This window comes from Monopterus albus, unplaced genomic scaffold (genome assembly GCF_001952655.1).
Source record: "Monopterus albus unplaced genomic scaffold, M_albus_1.0 scaffold405.1, whole genome shotgun sequence".
NCBI classification, from domain to species: domain Eukaryota; kingdom Metazoa; phylum Chordata; class Actinopteri; order Synbranchiformes; family Synbranchidae; genus Monopterus; species Monopterus albus.
The window spans coordinates 308,637-330,077 of NW_018128285.1; the positions used below are offsets into that span (position 1 = coordinate 308,637).

At 40.9% G+C, this 21,441-nt stretch overlaps 1 protein-coding gene across 1 annotated transcript in view; it reads right to left on the bottom strand.

The window, feature by feature from the left end:
* The window catches only part of plxdc2b (plexin domain containing 2b), a 70,441-nt gene that overhangs the window by 11,157 nt on the left and 37,843 nt on the right, over positions 1-21,441 (bottom strand). Inside the window, exons 3-9 of the mRNA XM_020586443.1 lie at positions 18,597-18,746; positions 16,302-16,371; positions 10,728-10,850; positions 7,845-7,963; positions 7,286-7,385; positions 2,600-2,695; positions 2,344-2,425 (exon numbers count right to left, since the gene is read on the bottom strand). Coding sequence (XP_020442099.1) covers positions 2,344-2,425; positions 2,600-2,695; positions 7,286-7,385; positions 7,845-7,963; positions 10,728-10,850; positions 16,302-16,371; positions 18,597-18,746 — 740 coding nt within the window. The remainder of the gene's footprint in view (positions 1-2,343; positions 2,426-2,599; positions 2,696-7,285; positions 7,386-7,844; positions 7,964-10,727; positions 10,851-16,301; positions 16,372-18,596; positions 18,747-21,441) is intronic.

Genomic DNA, 21,441 nt, shown 5'->3' on the forward strand with positions numbered 1-21,441 from the left:
GACTGATTGTCTCCTCAGCTTAATCCCTCACGTTTCCCTGGCTGCTTTACCCCCAAGAGGGAGGAGAGGAAAGAGAAAGGAGACAGAATTACTGAGCAGGTCTGGTCTAACCTGTACCCATAGGGAGCTTATGTTTTGTTTCTTCTCCATGGCATCTGTCTCAGCTAGTTGCCATCTAATGTGACAAGGCACACTGCTTTTAATTAGAATGGGTTGAGGTGCTTCATTTGAATATAAATGAACCAATAATTAGGAATATTTCTCTTCAGGGTGCCCACATTCACAGCAGGATGGGTTTCATTCCCACATCTTGAGGCGCCATCTCGAATTCATGGAAGGCAAACAAGCAGTTACCGTTTGCACTGTTTGCAGTGGTGAAAAGTAATCTAGGTAAGAACAGGAATGATGCATGTATGTAACCCAGTGCAATTCTGTCTCACTGATATCAGCCTCAACAGGTATATCAGAGCCGTTTTAAGTCACCACTAATACAAAACAATCAACCCACTGCTGCTGCGTCACATTAAAAGCATCTAATTGGCAAAACACCAGGTGGCTTTTATTGTGAAGCAAAACAAGACAATTGTCATTTCAGCATTTTTCCTAATTTGTGTTGTCAAAGTATGGCCAGTAAATCAGCGCCATCTGCCACCTAACAAGGGTTATAAGAAGCATTTTTTGAACCACGAGCATGAAGGACCTCACATCAGCTAAAAGTCTGAACCAACGCTAGGTTTAGACTGGAGGCTACATTTTATAGTTTTTTTGTGACCAGGCATCCACAGTTTACATCATCACAAGGAAAAAGGACATGATAGGAGGCATAAAGAGTGCTGGAGTGGCTGATGATGTTGGTTTGTTTGACAGTAAGATATCACAGGGAAAACAAACCTCTGCATTTCTTCTAAACCCATCAATGTTCATGTGCACAGGTGTCTATGACCCACTAGTGAGTCCACTAGGATGTCTGTCATGCTTCATTAACCCACTTCACCACCAACTATAGTACGTAGATGTCGGCCACAGCCAAATGATTTAGCTCTGAACTTAGCAGGAGAGAGACGCTGCACTCTCACCTTCTCAGCACTTCGCTGGCAGAGAAGTTCCTCTGGTACTGTTCTCTTAAAATGTCAGTGCCTTTCATTAAAACCCAGAGCCAACAAGGCCGCTACGGTTTTTAATTAGTGCATGTTTAAAGCCTGTTTTCCTTTTTCAAAGGAAGTGGCAGAAGGATACAAAGGGCACAGTAACAGTGAACAGCTGCATATTAACAGAGTTAGAAAGCTGATTAATATGCAGACTAATGAGATCACTGCTACAGGCACACAGAATCTCTCTGTAGTGTCCATACATTTCTGAGAGGACAAACACTTCTTTATGTAGATGCACTGTAAATAAATTTGTCTCTGTCAAAGGAAGGATAGTGTAAGATGCAGGGCAGAGGGAACGTCAAATCCCAAACCCCATGTAGTTTATGTAGTTCAAAAAAATCTCTTAGGACAGATAGCACAAGTGCTGCACATTTCTTCAGTCAACCACATTGCTCACAGGATAAGGAGAAATAAAAGAGTGGCTCTGTAAAGAGTGTATCTGATGCATAAGACATTCAGGATGCAACAACACACAAGACCGAAGAGAAGGCTGCTCCCGGTCAGACTTGAATAAACCCCAACAACAATGGACAAATACATTTTCAGCAGCTTTGGCCTACTCATTTATCAGCACAGTAAACATCTTGCAAGTTCAGACTTTGTTAACTTATATGGATGATAATGCAACTCTACTATCTCTACTATAATTTATTTCCCTCTCTGCCTTTCCAACTAAAATTTTTCGACCTGCCAAAATAAAACCCAGCGCAGCTATATTTCAGTTGTCAGGAAATTCTGAAAACGAACACTAACACTTCTTTAGCAGCTTAAATATTTACTTTTGTCTGAAGAGTGGGGAGACAGGAAAGGTAAGATAAAGAGCAGAGCAGAGAGAGGTTGACAGAGCAGGTGTGAGCTGAATAAATGTACTGTAGAAGGAGCTGCTGTAGAGTCTAAGTGGTATGTATTAAAATCATGTTGGCTGTGTGTGTGTGAGACATTTGCAGGCTACCTGTATTATAGACTGAGAACCCAAGCTGAATCTCTTTAGTTCATCAAACAAAACAAGGAATATGATGCCGTCATGCTGCACTCTGGGAAAGTATGATGGATATTTTTCACTATTTTTTGACATTTCATAGACTCAATAATAAAATGATTAACTGAAAAAAATACTCTGCCAATTAGCTGATAATGAGAATGAAAGTTCAAATGTTCAGAGGACAGATGTCAAACTGTCCTGAAGACTGACCTGTTGAGGCGGTGGCACCAGCTGCAGTTGAAGTTGATCTGTGAGGAGATGCAGGCACTGCAGCTGGTGAACTGGAGGCAGGCTAGAGAGGAGAAAGGCCATAACAGGTCAAATCTCAATTTCTACAGTCAATAGCCTTACTGAAAAGCCAAGAAAAAGGTCCACAGACCAATGATAATCCTTCCAACATTTGTCCAGAGGCCTATGCTGACTGAGACAAAAACACAATAAATAGTAGTAAATATGATCTCCTTACTGGGTAAAGGTGTAATTTCCACAGCTGTAGAATTGGTGATCTTTGTTTTCGTCAGCTCAACGCGGTGGTACTCGTAGATTGTCCTCCGCCTCACATCTGTATTTGAGACAGTAAAAGACAGAGTGAAAGAATGAACAAACAATCACAAATCTTCCATCCAGAGATAAAAACTAAGACAAGTGGTCCCTGGAGAAAGATGAAACACAGCGATAGGCAGAATCAGGTCATAGGGGATGCTATTCTCTTTTTGTTGTAGCCTACGACCATGGCAGTGGACAGTAGCAATTTCCCCTGGGAGCTGATATCAATCAGACCCTGTTGAAAGGCTGCCCTCCCACTCATCTGTAGCAGCAAGTCATCAGCTGGGTAAGATGGAATGATTAATTAGACACATCATTGACTCTCATCGCAATCTGGCCCTTCTAACTCGGTTGGGCCTGTGTAAAGTGGGCTGTTTTGCTGGCCATGCATCTTCACTACCATCAGTGGAAAAGCAAAACATGAGGATGAACAGATTGAATAATAACTCTTGGTGCTGATAATATAATGGCTGTTTTAAATCCTAATTGGATTTTTTTGTGACTTACTATGCATGCATTCCAGGAATGAAACAATAAGCCTGCAGAATGAATCGCTGAGATGAAGTTGGTATATCAAGACTTTGCTCAGTATAGTGGATGACATTTCTTACAGCCCTTGTATTTACGTGACAATTCAGGTAAAAAAATGGAAATTCATTCAGCATAAGTCATTTCCATTTTTAAAGTTAAAGGAGAATCTTAACATAATGGGAAAGATGAGAGGGTAGATATGACATCTGTTAATGATGAGAAGATTAGTTTAGCTTAGCATCAAGACTGGAAGCAGAAAGTAACATCTATAGCCTGGGTTTGTTTCAGTATAACACAACCAACCAGGCAGCACCTCTTACAAGTTATATTATTTAATCTACACAAAAACTAAAGTGTAAAAATGACACGTTTCAGTGTTACTGGGGATTTTGCTGGAGTAAACAAAGCTACAGTAAGTAGCAACTTGCTGTAGCCGCCTATTTAGTAAACTTATACAAGAGTGGTATCAGTCTTCATCTATCCTGGGCAAAAAAAGATATGCATGTCTTCCAACATGTCAAGCTACTCCTTTAACACCACTCAAGGTTACTGCTTTGCATGGTTGATTGATTTTTGGTTTGGGAATTTGGCTCTGCTGATGTTCCTCTCATGTGATAGGGTGTTGTTTTCCCAATACACACTGGACAACTGATCAAAGCAGCAAATATGAGCCTGCTCGCTCTAATCTGAGAATAAGACCACCCTTACTTTCCCCCTCTCTCCTCCCCTGGTGGGTGACTTCCTCTTGCCTCTTGCAAAGGGATTATCAGGTGCCTAATGACATGGTGGGGGCCAGAGGAAGGTCAGTTCTCTAGCCTGAGGTCTGCTGATGTGTGGGCAGAGTGTACAGCCTCGGTGGCCTCTGGTTTGTAGGTGGAAGGAAGCTGCAAATCAGATCAATTATAGTCCAGTCTCAGCCCCAACACAAACATAGTCTAATGAGGATTTAGATACTATCAAAAGAAGGGCGATTTTACAAACGTGCACCATTAGTTATGAGCAAGATGGTCATCTATCCCGTGTTCGAATTAAAATCTCACTCACAGAAGATCCAATATTCTTCGATTCAACAATAAATTACATATTTTCATGGATACAACCACAACAGCAGGCAGCCCCTTATTGCTTATTCATTTGTATCAAAGGACTGGCTGAAAATCAATGTTGAGACACTGTGCTGAAAACAGATTGTGAAGTAACAGCAGACTCACACTCCCCTCTCATCAGACAGCATTCTGGATATTTACACTATTACCCAAATGAACTGTATGGAACCTTAATTCCCAAAGCCTAATGATAAAAACACAGAATGATAGCCTTAAACTGTGTATAATTAACAGCTCCAGTCTTGGAATCTTTCTGCTGAGAACCAACATTTTTAATCCAGGATCAGCCAAGAAGATATGAAAAGGGCACATGTGGCTTTGGCTTCATTTTAAGTATGACTCACTGTAGCTGATAATGTATAATCTGGCCTGGGGAATGTATATTAAAACCTGGGTCTGCTTGTACCTGACCTGTTAATTATACACCCTGGCCACCAATTTTCTTTTTCATCTGTCTTTACTGCACAGGCTGTGGGCCTGCATCGCCCATAGGCAGCACAAAATTCCTTTATTTGAGCTTGGGTGAAGCTGTGGGGCTAAAAAAATGTCCCTCTGATCGCTGTGGTTGCTGTGCAGTAATTGGCTACAGAGACGCTTAACAGAGCTGAATCATTTCATGGTAAAGTGTGAAGCCGCAGAGGCTCCCTTCTGTTTTTTTCCTCTGGTAAAATTAAGTTTTCATAAGCTTTAACGGCTATTGAAAATTTTACTGGCATGATGGAATTAAAAAGCTGTCAGTATTTTTCTTTCACCCTCAAGGTCACCTTTAAATTAGATCTGAAGCAAATCAAGACAGAATCAAAGCAGAATCTTAATGTTTTCAGATAATATTTCTCCACAAGATTTATCCTCTCCCCAGCATCTTTTCCAACATATGTTGCCACTAAATGTAGATCTACTAACCTGAGGTCACACATTAACTGTAACCATCCTTCAAACTTTACTTTTTATGGAGAAAGTCAGAACTCCTCTGAATTACAGTAGCTACTATGCGATCCTGCTTTTTCATGAAAAGAGCTGATTCTGGCTTTTTCTAAAGGTTAGTCCCTATCCATCTATAAATAATGCCCCAGTTAACAGCCCTCCTCTGTTATTTGCACCAGCATGACGACAATCATGATCTTACTTGCAGCATCCTTTCCTTTCTCCAGAGACTCTTGTTATTCATGTGGCACATCAGGCCCTTTGGATCCACAGGTGCACGATGCAAATACTGCCCTTTTGCTTCAGATGCGGACATGGGTCTGTGCACTTTGCAAATATCACTTGTTTGTTGACAGCAAAAACAAAACCTTGTTTGTTTCAGCTGTTGCGAGAGCCTGATATTGTTTAAATGACGGAAGTCATCCTTTACAGTTGGCTGTTACCTAAAGGGGTTTGTCCATTATAGGAACCTACCGAAACGTGTTGAGCTGTCACTAGTTGTGCATTTGTTCCCACTGTCCTCTGCCCGCTTTGGAGCTGCATTCTGGGAGCTAAATTTCTGCACCCTTCAGGAGGTAGTACAAAGATCAAGTTCCAGGAATGTGGGGGGGTGCACACAGAGCAATCACCTGTGATTGGTTAAATGTCCAAACCTTCACACCTCAATCATTGGCATTACAAACATGTCATCCTGTGATAGGCTGTCCAGGGTAGACCCTGCCTCTCGCTCAGTGTCAGTTGGGATTGGCTCCTCCGTGATACTCTTCAGGATAAGTGGCATAGATAATGGATGGGTGGATGGACACGTGTCTTCTGCTTCCTCTGTTCAGCTGATGGCCTGTGTGAGAGGAGCACAAACCCTCTCTCCTTTACACGAAGTCGGGCACCGAAAAAATACAGAGGGAAAGCAAAGTAGGATGCTCTGCATCAACCTGGGAGGTTATGTGGGGCAAAGTGTAGGGTATAACGCTCGTTAGGTTCCTATAGTGGAAACACAGCCCACTGTGTTTTTAATGTAGATTTTCAGTTTCTTGAGAAGTAAAATCAGTGATGATCATTTGAGATGGATTATCAGAGCAGAAAAAAAAGTTGTGCCATAAAAATGAGAACACAAACTCTTCCGAAACATTGTTCATTCAGCACCATGGTCTTAGCTTGCTTCCATTCCAGATTTCATCACTCGGTAACCGAGCAGCTGCACGCACTGGTTTCATCATGCTGTGTCATGCATCAAAGACAACTTGGTTTATGAACTCTAGGAGGGCAGAATGACAGCAGCTACAGCCGTCAACCAGAGGTTTGTACAAAAGGCCTTTAGATAAGACAGAAAACAAAGTCAGTGTCAGAAAATCCCGCCACTCCAAGGAGCGAGTGTTTTGGAGAGTTGTTTTACACTTGAGACAAACTCGTAAAAAATAACTCACATATTACATGTAACAAAGATGTCAAGTGAAGGAGGAGAAAGGGCCTAAAATATTAACTTTGACCAATAAATGCTATCCACGTTTCACACATGCAATCAAAACAGCTTTAATTACTGAATAAATCTTACCGGACAACTCATTATTATGTCAGAGCCTGTGAGAGAGAGAGAAGTCTTAAGTGTCTCCCCTTTGCTCAGATGTCTTTAAACTTAATGGGCCTGAAGTTCAGTAACTCAAAAGCAAATGGAAGATGCAAACGTGGGCCTCTGCTCGCAGCTCTGCCCACTGAGGGGTGCAACGGTGTTGAAGCGGTGGAGACAGCTGGAGTTAAACAGATGAGTCTCAGCTCAGAGCCATGAGACACAGTTTAAAAAGTAAATAAACAGAAACGATTCAGATAAATGGCTTGATTATCTTATGATCCTTGGACATTAACATTGTTTTTTAACTGACTGGACACATGAATTTTCTCAAGGATGAAGTGACTAGATTTTGGTGGTCAAAGGTCACTGTGACCTTACATCCATCTTATTCCTGTGAATTTAACTGGATGACGGAGGCAAAGCCGTATTTCTTGTTTGCATTTGGATTAATTCAGCTAGAAATGTGTTCAAAACTCACTGGGTATCTGTTGGATCTTGTGGACCACTACGAAGGCATCGGACAGGCCCACCTTCACCGGGTGATTGACAGAGCTGATCTGTGAGACCTCAATAGGGATCTGAAATAGAGGAGGGGAGAATCAACTATCAGGAACGATTTGTTCGGAAGAGGCTGCAAAATAGAATCAGGACCACAACAGTGACAGTTCTACCAATTTATAGCTACGACCCACAGGAGTCAGCTCAGACAATTAGGAAACTTAATATGGTTGTTTTTGATGCACAGATTAAACATTTCAGACAGACAAAACTAAAATGAAGACCGACTTGTATCTGAGAGAACAGATGAAAACAGGGCATCAGGAGCTAGGTGGACTATTTAAAATAATATAGAGTACATGGTAATCACTTTTGTATAGATAAAACAATAATGAAAACATCATTAGATGTTCATTCAGATGTACAGAAACTAAATCAAAACAATATAATGACACAAAGTAAGAAATACACTGTCTCTTTGAAATGACATACTGAAGAGTAAATATTAAAAACAGCTGGTTGGAAAGATGAGTGCTGACCTCTTTGTATGCAAAGACAATCCTGCCAGTGTTGTGCAGCGTGGCCTGGAAGGTGAAGCTTCCCAGGTTGTAGTTGTCCTGAAGGTGGACATGGTCCCACTGCACCACCAGAGCAGTACCTAAAGAAGAGAGAAACACAATAAAAACACATAAAGCTCATCACCACACAAAGGAATCGGTGAGATTAAAGTAGAATAAAGACGACACTGATAGCTACTGGTTTGCCTTTCAGTGTTGGAGAAATTCCATCTCTACTGTCTCAGATCTAGCGTGAAGTCAGCCACTGACTTGGCAGACTTGAAGAAGAAGACATCAATGTAACAATCATGTTTGTAACGGGATATGTTTTTGAGGGACTGTTTCCTGGCAGAGGGTTCATTTCACTGTCTGGGTGCGAGCTGACTGACGCTGAAGCAGCTCGTATGAAAACACTCCACTGGAGCAGGATGAGACAGCAATAAAACTGAAACTTTTGGCAAAACCAAATCAAGGCACGGTGGTTTCTGTGATGGATTATGTAGCTTGAGTAATTTTCACAACAGTGAATGTTTTTCATACTGTGCAAGAATAAAATGACAGAGCTGTGAAAAACTTTTTCTTATGGTACAGGAAAATGAGAATATTTCCAAAGAGTACCAGTCAAAAATGTGTTCCCACTGAACTGGACCAGAAAGTGTTTCCAGGCCTTTGACGGGTGCTGCACACTGGCCGAGAGCCGTCAGCAGCAAGAATAAAGTGAACCAGAAGGGAAACTCTGACACCAGCTTCAAGAGTTAGTTCGCTCAAATTACCACCAGTTTGAGTGAGTCTTCTTTGTCTAATATTCTGGCTCTCTCATGTATGCAGCTGGGGAGGAAAAAAATTAGAGCTATTTATATGAAGGGTGCCCCCCCCCTCCTCCGAGATAGCAATTTAGACTTATATCAAAACATTGTAGGTTTGTTAACATAACTAATCAAGTTTTCCGTCACACATCTTCCATCCAAAGCAAAGACAAGATCTTGCCTCACTGCTGACACTTTGGAGACCACAGGCGTCCACTTGAAGAGGAAACCCTATAATAAATTACATGTGGTGTGTATAGAGGACCTCTGGCACTGGACTTATGTTTAATACAGTATGTATATTACAGGATGAGGTCAGACTCTGACTTTTTATTGACAGTTGTAATATCATGTGGCTGATATGTATGAGCAAAGTTTTATCATCTTTATGGACTCTCGCTTTTCCCCCAAACGTGCAGATTAGTGCTTTGTTACCCACACAGATGGTAGACTGAAGAACAGCTTGGTGCTTCTTCTGTGTCATGGAGCTCTTTTCTCAAGTAACAAGAACAATGGCTAATTTCAGCAGACCCTCAAATGTGATTATCACAGGACACAGGCCCTGCGAGTGTGTTGTTCCACAGTTACACGTGGGAGATTTCATATCCGTCTTGGAGACACAAATACAGTACCTTATAAATATAAATATATGGTTAGAGTATGTCTCAAACCCCTCCTAAGACTTAAATAAATTTGGATTCCAGTCTCTCTTAAGAGCTGCTTTAATGAGTTTGCATGTAGCTTTACAGAGATCAGACAGTGATCTGACCCAAGAAGTCTACATGGGGTCTGACATAGTATTGAACTTAATGCAGGAGGAGGACATTTTAAGCAGAGCAGCTGACAATGTTGCAAGTGCAGTGGGAGATAAAAACTTGAAATTCTTCAGTAAGTGATGGATTAATAAATGCCTGTCTTGTACTGTGAATGGAAAATACAGCAGAGTTAAAATAAGTATCGTGTCATTCGGCCTGTAAGCTGTATTTTTATCACAGTGCTCTCACAAGATCCCACTGGCAACAACAGCCAAATTCAATCACCAGTTGCTGAAACACCTCACTGCGCTATAATTGTGCATGATCAAGCTTCAGGATGGTTTTAGCATGGTACTTGAGAAAGTGATGTCTTAACCAATCATGTGTATTCTTTATTTAGCAGATTCTAATTAACAAAAAAAAAAAAAAGTCACTGTGAAGTTTCACACAGCTCGCAGCCTCCTGTCTGTGGGACAGGAACAAACTCTGCTGCTGTGAGCTCCTCATCAAAGGAGTTCACAGATGATCCATGACACAACAGACCATGCAGTTCTCATGCTGTATTGATAGGACACTGACTGACGGACAGTGTGCTGGGGAGCAGGCTAGCTGGGAATCGACCGGCTGCCAGTTTAGCTAAAGCCCGATGAGCTCCACTGGAGAAGGTCACACACGACCTTCACCACCACGACGTGGTGGATAAGAACCAGCCGACAAAGGGAAGGTACACACAGCAGCACAGAGCATCAGTGTAGCTCCAAGTGAGCGAGTGGATGTTTGGGGAACTTTACATGTATATCTTTTAATTATGAAGATCTTGTTTATTTTAAATCATCTTAAAATGGCCCATTTAGCTTTAGTCAAAATATATTATGCACCTTAACAATTTTAGTATGCGACTTAATTTCAATGTAACTTTGTAAAATTATACAAACTATTTTGTGTGAAATTGGGGCTGGATGATATGGATGAAAAGCTCTACCACCGTAAATATAATATATTTTTTGTAAAAGCAACAGAATTTTTTTAAATGGATAAACAATGGTTTAACAACAGAAATATCTGCAAAAGACCTACATACATGAAACACTACTTTGTTTTGTTTCTATGTAACACTGCTACCAATCTGTTGTATTTTGTCCCCTATTTTCTGGATCTCATGAATTAGGCTGTGAGTTAGTTTCTAACTGTTTATAGCTGAATAAATGGCTGGGTGAAGCTAAAATGTGCCTCACAACTCGAGAGAGTACATAATTGCAACACATTCATGCAGAAACAAGATACTGGGAGTAAAATGATGTTACCATTGTCAAAGTAGATGACAGTAGAGTTTCTGGAGACACTTGGGTCAAAGTTGGCCATTAGAGGAGCGATGTACTGTGTAGCTGTTAGCATTCGGTGGACCACATCACCTGTATAGATGAACCCTGAGAGGAAAAGAGAAAAGCACACAACTTTCTGTAGTCTGAATCATAATTCTAAAAGCTACAGTTGGATATTCTTAAACAGTTAAAAACACTGACATAATGTTTGATGTCTCAGGTACATGCCCAATAAAATGGATTCAGCCTTAAGCAACTCATAAAAACAAACACTGATCTTCTGTCGCTCCATTCTTAACCCTCCTCCCTCTTTAAAGCTGTACCTGAGACAGTATCCTTTGGGAAGACAACAAGTCTGTCCTCCAGTCTAACGTTAAAAGCTTCTCATTAACCCACAATAATCATTCCATTCTTAAACTCTGGCCTGAAGCTGTAGGCTGCTTGAGCTAGCAGTAGTGATTAATTAGTAGTATTATCTTTGATCAAAAACAGCACATCTGAGAGGCTTTAAAGGAAGGTATGTTGAGTGATAAGTTAAATATCATCATGGGGTTCTTAGACTTGTTCATCCTGCTTCCTCTACCGGTGTACTCCTGTTTTTACTCCTCCTCATCAATCACAGATGTTAATGAAGAGACCATGACAACAAAAAGGGATGTTAACTTTTCCAATTTATTCGTCCCTTAAGTGAGGCATAAATAGATGTCTCCACAGACAGGGACGTGCTCAGTCAACACAAACTAGAGATGCATCATTTAGCAGCCTGTAAACATGGTTATTAATGGACTCCAGAAACAGGGGGAAGCTCCCACTGAGGGAACAGTCTGTGCATAAAATATCCGCAGAATCAAATTGTGTCTTAATTTCCCTATTGACAAAAAAGTTTAGCAAAGTCAGCTGCTACTTTTTGAGTTGTTCAGGGCATAATCTTGTTTATTAATAATAATATCTTCCATTAAATTCCTTCACACTCCTTATCACATGTTTTATACAAGTCTGGACAGATGTGCATGTAAACTGTAAGTGGTTGGCAGCGGAATACAAGCACAAGGCGGTAACGCTACTTTCAATTCTGTGCTGAATGTCAGAAGATCAAAGATGTTCAAGAGAAAAACATACTGTCATAATTGAGGACAGGCCTATAAGTCCCCATTCAATGTCACCACATGTCTCTTCATACAGTAGACAGGCTATAAAACACATCTATCACTTTGGAAACCAGGAGCAGAGAATGCAAGGAAGGGAATCAATCTTCCCCCATAGCCCTCTGAAATACCTCTATATAAAGCAGTGTGAGCACACACACACTGAGAGCAGGAAGAGGAGTGAAGGTGTGACGTTTTTTAGTTATGTGAAGTCCTAATAGCTGATACCTCCACCTGGAAGAGGAGTGGAATACAGAGCTCAAGAGGAAGAGCTACCATGATATTACTCCAATCAAAAAAGTTCAGTATACGGACAATGTAAAACAACAAAGTGTCATTTTTATACTTCTTTTTTGTGTACTGAATGAACAAATAAAAAATGTGTTAATTATTTTTTGTACTGGTAAAATTTTGTTTCCTTTGGCACAGTCTGGCTAGTTCTTTCCCCATTTCTAGTGTCATGCTACTGTAAGCTAACCAGCTGCCAGCTTCAGCTTCATTTTTAATGTAGACTGAAAGGTATCTCCAACACTTAGCAATAAAGAGAGTAAGCTTATTTCTCAAAATGTTGCTTTAAATATGTATGCTAATCATCTTCACCTATAGTAAGTATCCTTAGCTGGTAATACAGTGCATTTGCCAACTGTATCACTGTCTGAACAAATACAACAGGAAAATTCATTGGTGTGCATCTCCCAGGACATTTTTCAGACACGATGTGCCCACAAAGCCAATAAATTGTGGGTGACCCCTCCCACGGTCTCTTCATGTTCCTGCCCTCTGGTAGGAGATATGAAAGCACCTGATCCAGATCAACCATACTCCTCAATAGCTTCTTCCCCCAAATACTAGCTCACTACTCACACCACAAACCAAAGAACTCCTACAAAAGTAGTACCTTATAGGGATTTTTTATTATAGGAACCTACTGAAGCATGTCATACCGAGTAACACCCTCGTCACATGTTTTGCGTTTCTTTCCACTACAGTGCGCCTGCTTTAGCAGTGCATTATGGGACCTAAATTTCAACACTGCTCAGGAGGTAATACTAAAATCAAGCACCAGGAATGTGAGGGGGGAGGGGGTGCGTGTATGCAGAGCAGTCACCGGTGAGTAGTTAAATGTTCATGTCCTCATACCTCAAGCATTAGCACTATGTGTAAACACATAGCTGACTGCATGTGTTAGAGAGGAGCAGCCCCTCCCTCCTCTAAACAGACCAACAGAGAGAAAATACAGTGGAAAACTGCTACTTTCTGTCTCTCCAGACCATGAACACAACATAAGCTAAGACCATCCACCCTGTGTTATGTTATGGTATACGACTGGTTGTATGATGTTACCATTTCACATCCTTTATCTGATTGTGCAACAATACAAATGACTCTCCTCCAGATCAGCCATTATACATTCCTTCTCATACTGTATTTACCCAACAACTCAAGCGCTTTTTTTTTTAAATCTCTCTTCTGTCTGATTTTCTTGGTTTTGACCACTTTCTCCTTTCACTGTCAGACTCTGAAAAGATTAGAAATCCCCCAACCAAACACACACACACACACACACACTTGTCTGGACTCACAAAGCCCTGTGCTGAAAGGTTTTACTTCTGGTGCTGCCTCAGTTTTCTACAAGCAATCTCTTGAAAACACAATGCAACTTATTTCTAAAGAAAATCAGACAGCTTTTCAATACGCTAAAGAGGTGAGAGCTGCAGGGCACTCGTAGAGAGGCAATTCATTTATTGTGACCATCACTTACAGCAGAAGGAAGGAGGAAGTTAGTGGGAGAGAGGAGAAAAAGAAGAGGAGTCTGAGGTAGAGAAAGAGGTTTAGTGGGATCATTCTTTCCTTGACAAGATGTTTATCCAAAAGTGCTGGGTTGTCTATGTCCAAGACAAACACAAGCAGGAATTAGCAGCCCCACTAGACTAAAGCTTCACTTTACTGGACACAGTGTTTAGACAAGATCTGTGTTCCTTCGGCTCTGTGTTTAATATACTGGATAATTTCTGTCTATCACAGCTGTTCTGAGGTCAAGAAGAGTCAGGACTGGATTTGTATGTACGCCCACATTTTGTCTTTTGTCTTTTACATATTAAGCTACAAGGTTTTTATCTAAATTAAATGCATGCTTTTAGTTTTTTATTGCTGATTGATACAAAACAGCGCCAAGTCAGCCTATAACCAATCCATTATGTTCTAGGAAAAATCCTCTGGCACAGAGAACATGAAGCACTTTAATGTTTCATAAGTGGAATAGTTAAAACTGGCAGTAATCGCCACCAAAAAAATCAAATACAAATGACAGATTACCTTGAACCTAATATCTAATGTTCCCTTCTCTGGCGGTATCATTTAAATAATATTCAGGGGCTGAGAGAGGTAGAACTATATTTCTAATAACTGATTTGGTAAAACTATTCTGGGTCTAAAGTATGATAGCTAGCTCAGTATATACAGCATGCCACAGCTGGATATCCATCCACACAGCTGGTAGCAGCCAGATCATTACTGTTCAATTCCCGGCTTGTCCTGTCCACATGTTGAAGTGTCCTTGAGCAAGACACTGAACCCCCAGTTGCTCCCAGTGATGTCACCGGTGCGTGGATGTTTGAGTGTTTGGAAGTGCGAATGGCTGAATGGCCAAATAGTGTGAAAGCGCTTTGAGTGTGCTGCAATGCATAGAAAAGCGCTATACAAGTATACGACCATTTATCATGATATTCAGTCTCTACATATGTGTGAACTGAACCTAAACAACCTGTCAATTCACAAGACCTGCAATATGTTGACAGTACTGTCTTAACTGTGTGGGAAAATGTTCTCTGTGTTGACATTTTCCATTGGTTTGGACCACAGTCTGAGGGATTGTTTAATATATTCTGTCTCTTTTTGTTAGGCCTTCTACCTAGACCACAGTACATTTTTAGTAAACCACAGTAAATCTTTAGCATATTTCATAAAAAAGACTAATAAAAAAGACTTAAAGCTTAAAAAAGCCTTAAAAATCAGTCTACATGGCAACCCCACCTCGTTCCCCATGTTGTTTGAGGATTGGCTGATGTACTGTTTGAAAAGTAGCTGTAACTCTGAAAATAACAAAATAAAAATAAAAAATACTAAATGTAATTTAACTCTCTGCTCCTTTGTTGCACTTTGCTGAGTTTTGGCACAGGTAACACAAAGAAAAATATGTGCTGAAGAAACTTGCTGACAGAAATGAAAACAGCAAGAAAAGATGGCAGAGTGGGGAGAAGAGAACAAGTTGACTGATCAGCCCTGACATAGAGGGATATCAGCAGGGCATTTAGAGACAAAGCCCCAGCGGTCTGCAAGAAGCAGATAGCCACCTTCTCCTCCACAGTTTCCCATCATCAACGGCCTCATCCCTACCTCTCCATCTGGAGGAATGCAAATTCACGTTATCTCTGTGTTAGTGTCTGCACCCGCCCGCTCCTCCTCAACATCACCCAGAACGTTTCTGAAGCCAACTCAATGTTCCCAGTGACTGAAGATCAAGTAGGAAAATAAGACCGTAATGAAAATGATGACAAGACACACAACCGATTATTTCTGCATTATTCCAGTGGCAGTGAAATGCAGCACATCTCTGAAATAGTTGAGCAAGAGCAGGGCTTTAGTCTTTGATGTGATAATAGCTGGTTGGGGTGTTGTGGTTTTGCTGTCAGGACTCAAGTGGAAAATTGTTCTGCACACTCTGGCACACACGTCTGCTGAGTCATGTGTCCAACCCACACAGATGCATCCTGATAATACCACCTCCTTATCCGAGTCTCTCAGGGCGTGCTAGGCCACTTGGCACAGGGGCTCCTGTTTCCAGCCCAAACCCATTGATCTGGTTTCTCTTCCAGTTAAGTCTGGTGTGGAGCTGGTGAAGCTGAGCACTGGGATTGGTTTGTTTTTTTTATCCCCCAGTCTAGCAGACTATCCTGCAGAGGTGAGAGCTTTGACTGAGACCTACTTATTCACTGGCAGTGTGTTGTTGAAGATTGTGCTGTAGTTTGTGCCAAAGCCCTTTCAGCTCTGGATTGTCTGGTTTAGTTTCCCAGAAACATTTCATGAAACAGCTAACTGTTTACTTTTCAGTATTCAGAGGTGAGATCTCTGGACATTGGCCATGCCATGCTCTCGGGTACAGTACACCAAGTACCAAAAACATATGTTTCTGGTACTTGGTGCACACACATGTACCCTGGACTACTTTATCTTCTCCATTTCATAAATGCCTCTGTACTCCAGACTCATTTTATAAATCTGACCATGTTCCTTCCTAAACCCCACAGCAATAAAAACTATTTACAGTCTAATGCACCAAGCACAAACAGGATATATCCAGTAATAATAACTATTATTGTGAGAGAAGAGCCCAAGAACAGTGTTCACTTACCACCAGTCGCCACGGTGATTTCACGCAGGAAATGTCCATAAAATGGGAAATCGAAGGACAGATTAACTCTCTGTGAGGGGAAAAAACAGACAGATGACCCCGGTCAGAAGGACAGAGGAAGGAGGAGGATCAGAGAAGAGAAGAGCGTTCTCATCTTCAAAGCAACAAGAGGATTCAGATCAGAAGGAAAGTGTGGAAAGAAATCATGATGTGCTAAATCTGCTCAACTTTATGGAGCAGTCACCGGTCATTTTAGAGCAGAAATTTAAAGTAAAGATTTCAAGGAATGTCACCTTCAACTTTATAAAAGGAAACTCACTTTGTAAGGAGGGATTAAACAGACACAACACCGAAATATGCTGACAACAACCAGCAACAATCTGTATGTCAAGGGTATAAATACAAAAAGACAAAGATAAAAATGTAAATGTCATTACATTTAGCACAAGAAGAAAGAGAAATCATATCATCTAAAATATGTAAAATTTTCAAGTGAGAGATATACAGCACTATATGCATATTAATTAATGAGGAGTCAAGCAATAACAGCACTTTTTAGGTTCCCATGTAGATTTTATAGAAGCTCTTTTCTGCTCAGGATAAGAAAAATAGGTTAACAAATGTTAGCACTGTCACTGTGAGCATATTATATGCTGAATTTACTGTAAGTCAACACAAAGGTTGGCCTCACAGAATCACTACTGTAGCATGGCTGTACACTCGAAAATGTCGCTGTAAGAAATTATTCTGTAATGAAACTACTTTTGGACCAAAACTCAACATTACCACATTGTTTAATCCCTGGACTGAATACGTTACAGTTATGTCATACCACTGCCAGAAACTGTTACAGAGATTAACAGTGCTATGTAAACATGGAGCTATTATAAAATATCCTAGATTACGCCGGGGGGTGTAATCCTGTGCAAACCGCTGTGTGTCTTGCAGTCTATCTAGCCAATCCTGAGTTCAACTTTTCTGTAATGAAACTGACCTCTGTGGCTGCATCTCGTTTTACAACCTTACTGGCCAATTTCATTCAGCGCTGGCAGGAATCAGTGCCAGGAAGCAGCATTCTCCAATCCTGCTCCAGTACTCAGATTTTTATGCAGTTCCTCGGGAACTCTGTTTAAAATGTTAACCTCCTGATAAGGTGGATGAATTTCAGCACAAATGGGTTTCACTTCTTCTTGCACTGCAGTCTCACAATCAAATTATGGTGGCATGATTTCTACAGTACATGTTTCTTTTGACTCTGATTTGCTTGGCTGGTCATTGAATAGGGAAATTCACTCATTTTTTCAGACTAAGCCAAAGTCAGAGAAACATTCATCTTCGTTCCTATATTATTTGGAAGAAAAACCTTGCCAGGACGTTCTGTGGCTAAAAAGAATAGCTTTCCTCAGATTGTACGGTCTAATCCATCATTACATGACTGAAGGTGGAGGAGCAGAATACACAATGTGGGACTCTATTCTCTCTCCTCTTCAGCTATTGTTCACCCTGGGTGCTTTCTTTTTTTTCGTTCAGTCTGTGACTGCCCTGCTGCTATGCTGCTCTCTCCAGTCAGTCTATTACTGCCTTACAGCATGTGTCTTCATCAGCATGCACTGCACATGGGTCACCTGCTTGTGCTGAGGTGGAAGAAGGGGAGCTTTTAAACGTCACTGCAGAGGTGCATTTGGACTGTTTAAATGTTTAAAGGGATATGTCATTTTTCAACTGCATCTCCATGCTTTTAACAGTAGTAGACAAAATATAGGATATGTGTCTGTCATGTCTCTCATAAATCCACTTTTCAATGATGCTGATGTGAGTAATAATTTGCCATGATAACATCTGTGTTAAAACTAGCTGACAAAGATGCACATTTACCACAGAAAGCAAACAGAAATACTGAGTATTCCAGTCTCTTGTTGTTGTTGCTTCTTCTTATTGTTGCTATTGGTTTTAGCTTTCTTTTTGTGCCCACATTGCTGGCTAAACCACTGACAGGATATACAATGGACATCGCATCGTCACTTCCCTCCACTATGAAAAGGGAAGCCAAAATATCATGAATATGGCGGCCTGCCATTTTCCTTCTTTAGCAACCAGATTCTGTGCAGTAGCGACCAGAAGCAGAATGACAGCATCAGACTGAAATACACCCTTTCTTATATTATCAAATAAATTACTTTTAATAAACTTACTTTTTTTGTGAAAAAAAAACTTTAAATATGCCAAGACACCAAGTCCAACCAAGTTATCAAGTTAAAAAAAGTAAATCTCCTCTGATGTCATTTGTTGACTTACCGCTGCTTGTCTGTGTGTGTTGGACAAAATCCCATGGATCTTCACTTTCTCCTTGTCCATCTGGTCAATATTTACCCACAAGTCCTTGCTCATCGGATCTGATGGACCATAAGTTTTTGACATGTAGTAGTTGTGATCTGTATCCTCATGCTGAAAGACAAAACAAAATGCATGCTGTGAACAGAGAATACTCAAGTCGCACTTGATCCCCACAGACTTCCAACTTCTTTCGCAACCTGTTCCTAATTGACTCCTCACTTGATTCAAACTTGTGAACTCATGAACACAGACTGGTAACCTTATGAACTCTACATCACAGGGTGCATCCACTGCAAGATCTCACTAACTTCCCTTATCTGTGTTATGTGCCCAGGCTTCCATTTGCCGTTGCCCATGGACAAAGATTTGTCTCTCTCCTTCATGCCTCTTCCCGTTACCTGCTCCGCAGTCTATCCTCATGTCAGTGAGTCTGATTGTCCACCAAAGACCTCTCACTCAAGGTGGAATTCAGAAAGCTAGTGACCTGCTTTGTAGGGTACTTCCCCATGTTCAAGGTTCAACATGGCTACTGTTCATCTGCACTTTCTTAGGAGCATCAGAACTTTCCATGTCTCCTGAGTCAAACCTGTCCTGATAGGACCACTGGTTTCCAGTGTTTCTCTATCAACGTTTGCTTGCCTCTCACTGTGTTAGAGATGACTGCCCTGATTTTGGACCTTGCCTTTGTTTGCACCATTGTCCCTTTACCTGTACTCTTTGTCCCTTTTTTATGGAGCACCTCCTGTTTAACTACCTATTTACCTATGAGGTTCACATGCTCATACAATTCAACAAGGGGAAAGTTAGATAGTCTGGAGCAGCTCAGAGGGACACAGTATAAACTCACTATAAACCCTTATTAGTTTTATTAGTTAATACACTGGATGCATATCAAAATGAAAACACGCTCTTAGAATAAACATATTAGGTTGAACATATTAGAGACTTAGACTTCAGAGGTGACTCATGAACATACAGTATTTAGAAGAAGGAAATACTCTGCTGAGCTACCATGAGAAGTGCTCAGATGATGTCTGTGCTGGTATTATACTGTGTCAGTACACATATTCATAAAGAGACATCCTGTGGCTCTTTGTTCCACTGAGCTGCTATAAATCAAATTCAAACCTACACTGTAAACTGCTATTTCAGAAAATGATTTAAATCTCTACTCTGACAGAAAACTTGTGCATACAATGTAGAAAATCAATAACATAAAAGCCATTTTTAATTTTATTGGAGAACAAATTGCCTGTTAAATTAAATTCAATGGCAATGCAATCATTGTCATTATGTATGGTGTGTGTGCATTCTTTTTGTCCTTCCTTTCAACGCTCTGGTTTTTATTAGAGCTCAATCAGCACACAAAGTGGCTTTTAAATCAAATTTTAAATAAAGAAACCAAGAAGCCAATAGACTTCTTCCACTCCTAAACAGCCTGGACCAGACAGCCAAGTCAGGATTGCCTTTAATAACAGAAACACTCATGGACCTTTATAAACAATAGGGGAGAGGCTGGTCTGCTTGGATTGTTTTCTGTACAGAATTAGAAAGAATACCTGTCGGCCCCCTATTGCTCGTCTCTGGATCTAATGAGACACCTTACAACTGTGTCTTTTATCTAAAACACTGTTAATGTTTTGCTGGGTTGGGAGTCAGGGGAGTGTACACTACATCTGAATAATGGAAACTCACACAGCTCTGTGAATACTTTGATATATGGGTGGTATTACTGTCAGCTACTGTGCTTTGGTTGGCACAAGGCAACGAGACAAACATCAATTAATGCACAATCTTCCTCTGTTCATTGCGTTTTGCTTCAAGCCTTCATATTTCTCTCAGGGAGTTGTAACCTAATGCCGCTACTGTTCAGCCTGGGATATAAAACAGACAGATAATGTTTCAGGCTTAGCAGAGCCTAAATATCAAAATTCCAAATAGAGTTCAGCTATGTAGGTGGTATTATGTCTAATGAATTAGATTTAAACAAACAATGCCAGAAGCCTTTCATCACAGCTTAAAGTGGAGACAAATTGTGTCAGGAAATAGGGCCCCTCCAGACAGCCTTAGTCAGCACATTACTTTTAGAATCGAAAACAAGGGCACTTGTAAAAGGAGCAGACGCTAAAGCCAGGCTGAAAAGTTTCCTGCTAATCAGCACAAGATGTTTTGGTCTTGTGGAGAATTATCGAATGAGATACAGACATGGTTTGAATTACACTGTGACTTTTGTGGGGCAGGGGTCTCTTTTCTCATTTGGTGTCTTTTGTCTTTTAAGGTGTCTAAGGTGGAGGGGAAAGAAAAACACTTTATCAAGCTAATGCTTCATACATACAGGAACAAATCCCCACCAACATGCCCATCCTTTGTCAATGGAAACCAGTTGTTGCTGGTCAGTACACCCCACCGTGTGAGACAGAGAGCAAATAAGCCCAGCGACGCAACAGCCCAGGTCGGGGGAAAGCTCAGTTTTATGCCACTCAGTAAGAAATTTAGGCCTATTTCTAGTTTCTAGGTGAAAGGGGCTGCTGAAGTGAATGCACAAACAGAAGGTCTGCTACAGCCAGTCACTAGGAAATGCTGATCTGACACCAAATTCCCACACAATAATTAGGCATCGTGAACCGTAATAAATAAAAAATCCCCTGCCCATGCTCAGATAGTTCATGTTCAAAGCATTCTCTGAAGCTGAGCAAAGCTGCACACATGTATTTAAACCAACCAAAGACAGGACAGAAGATTTTAATTAAACTGAACTCGGGTCTCTTTTCGGGGAGCTAAGCCACTCCTGCCTCCCACAGTAATT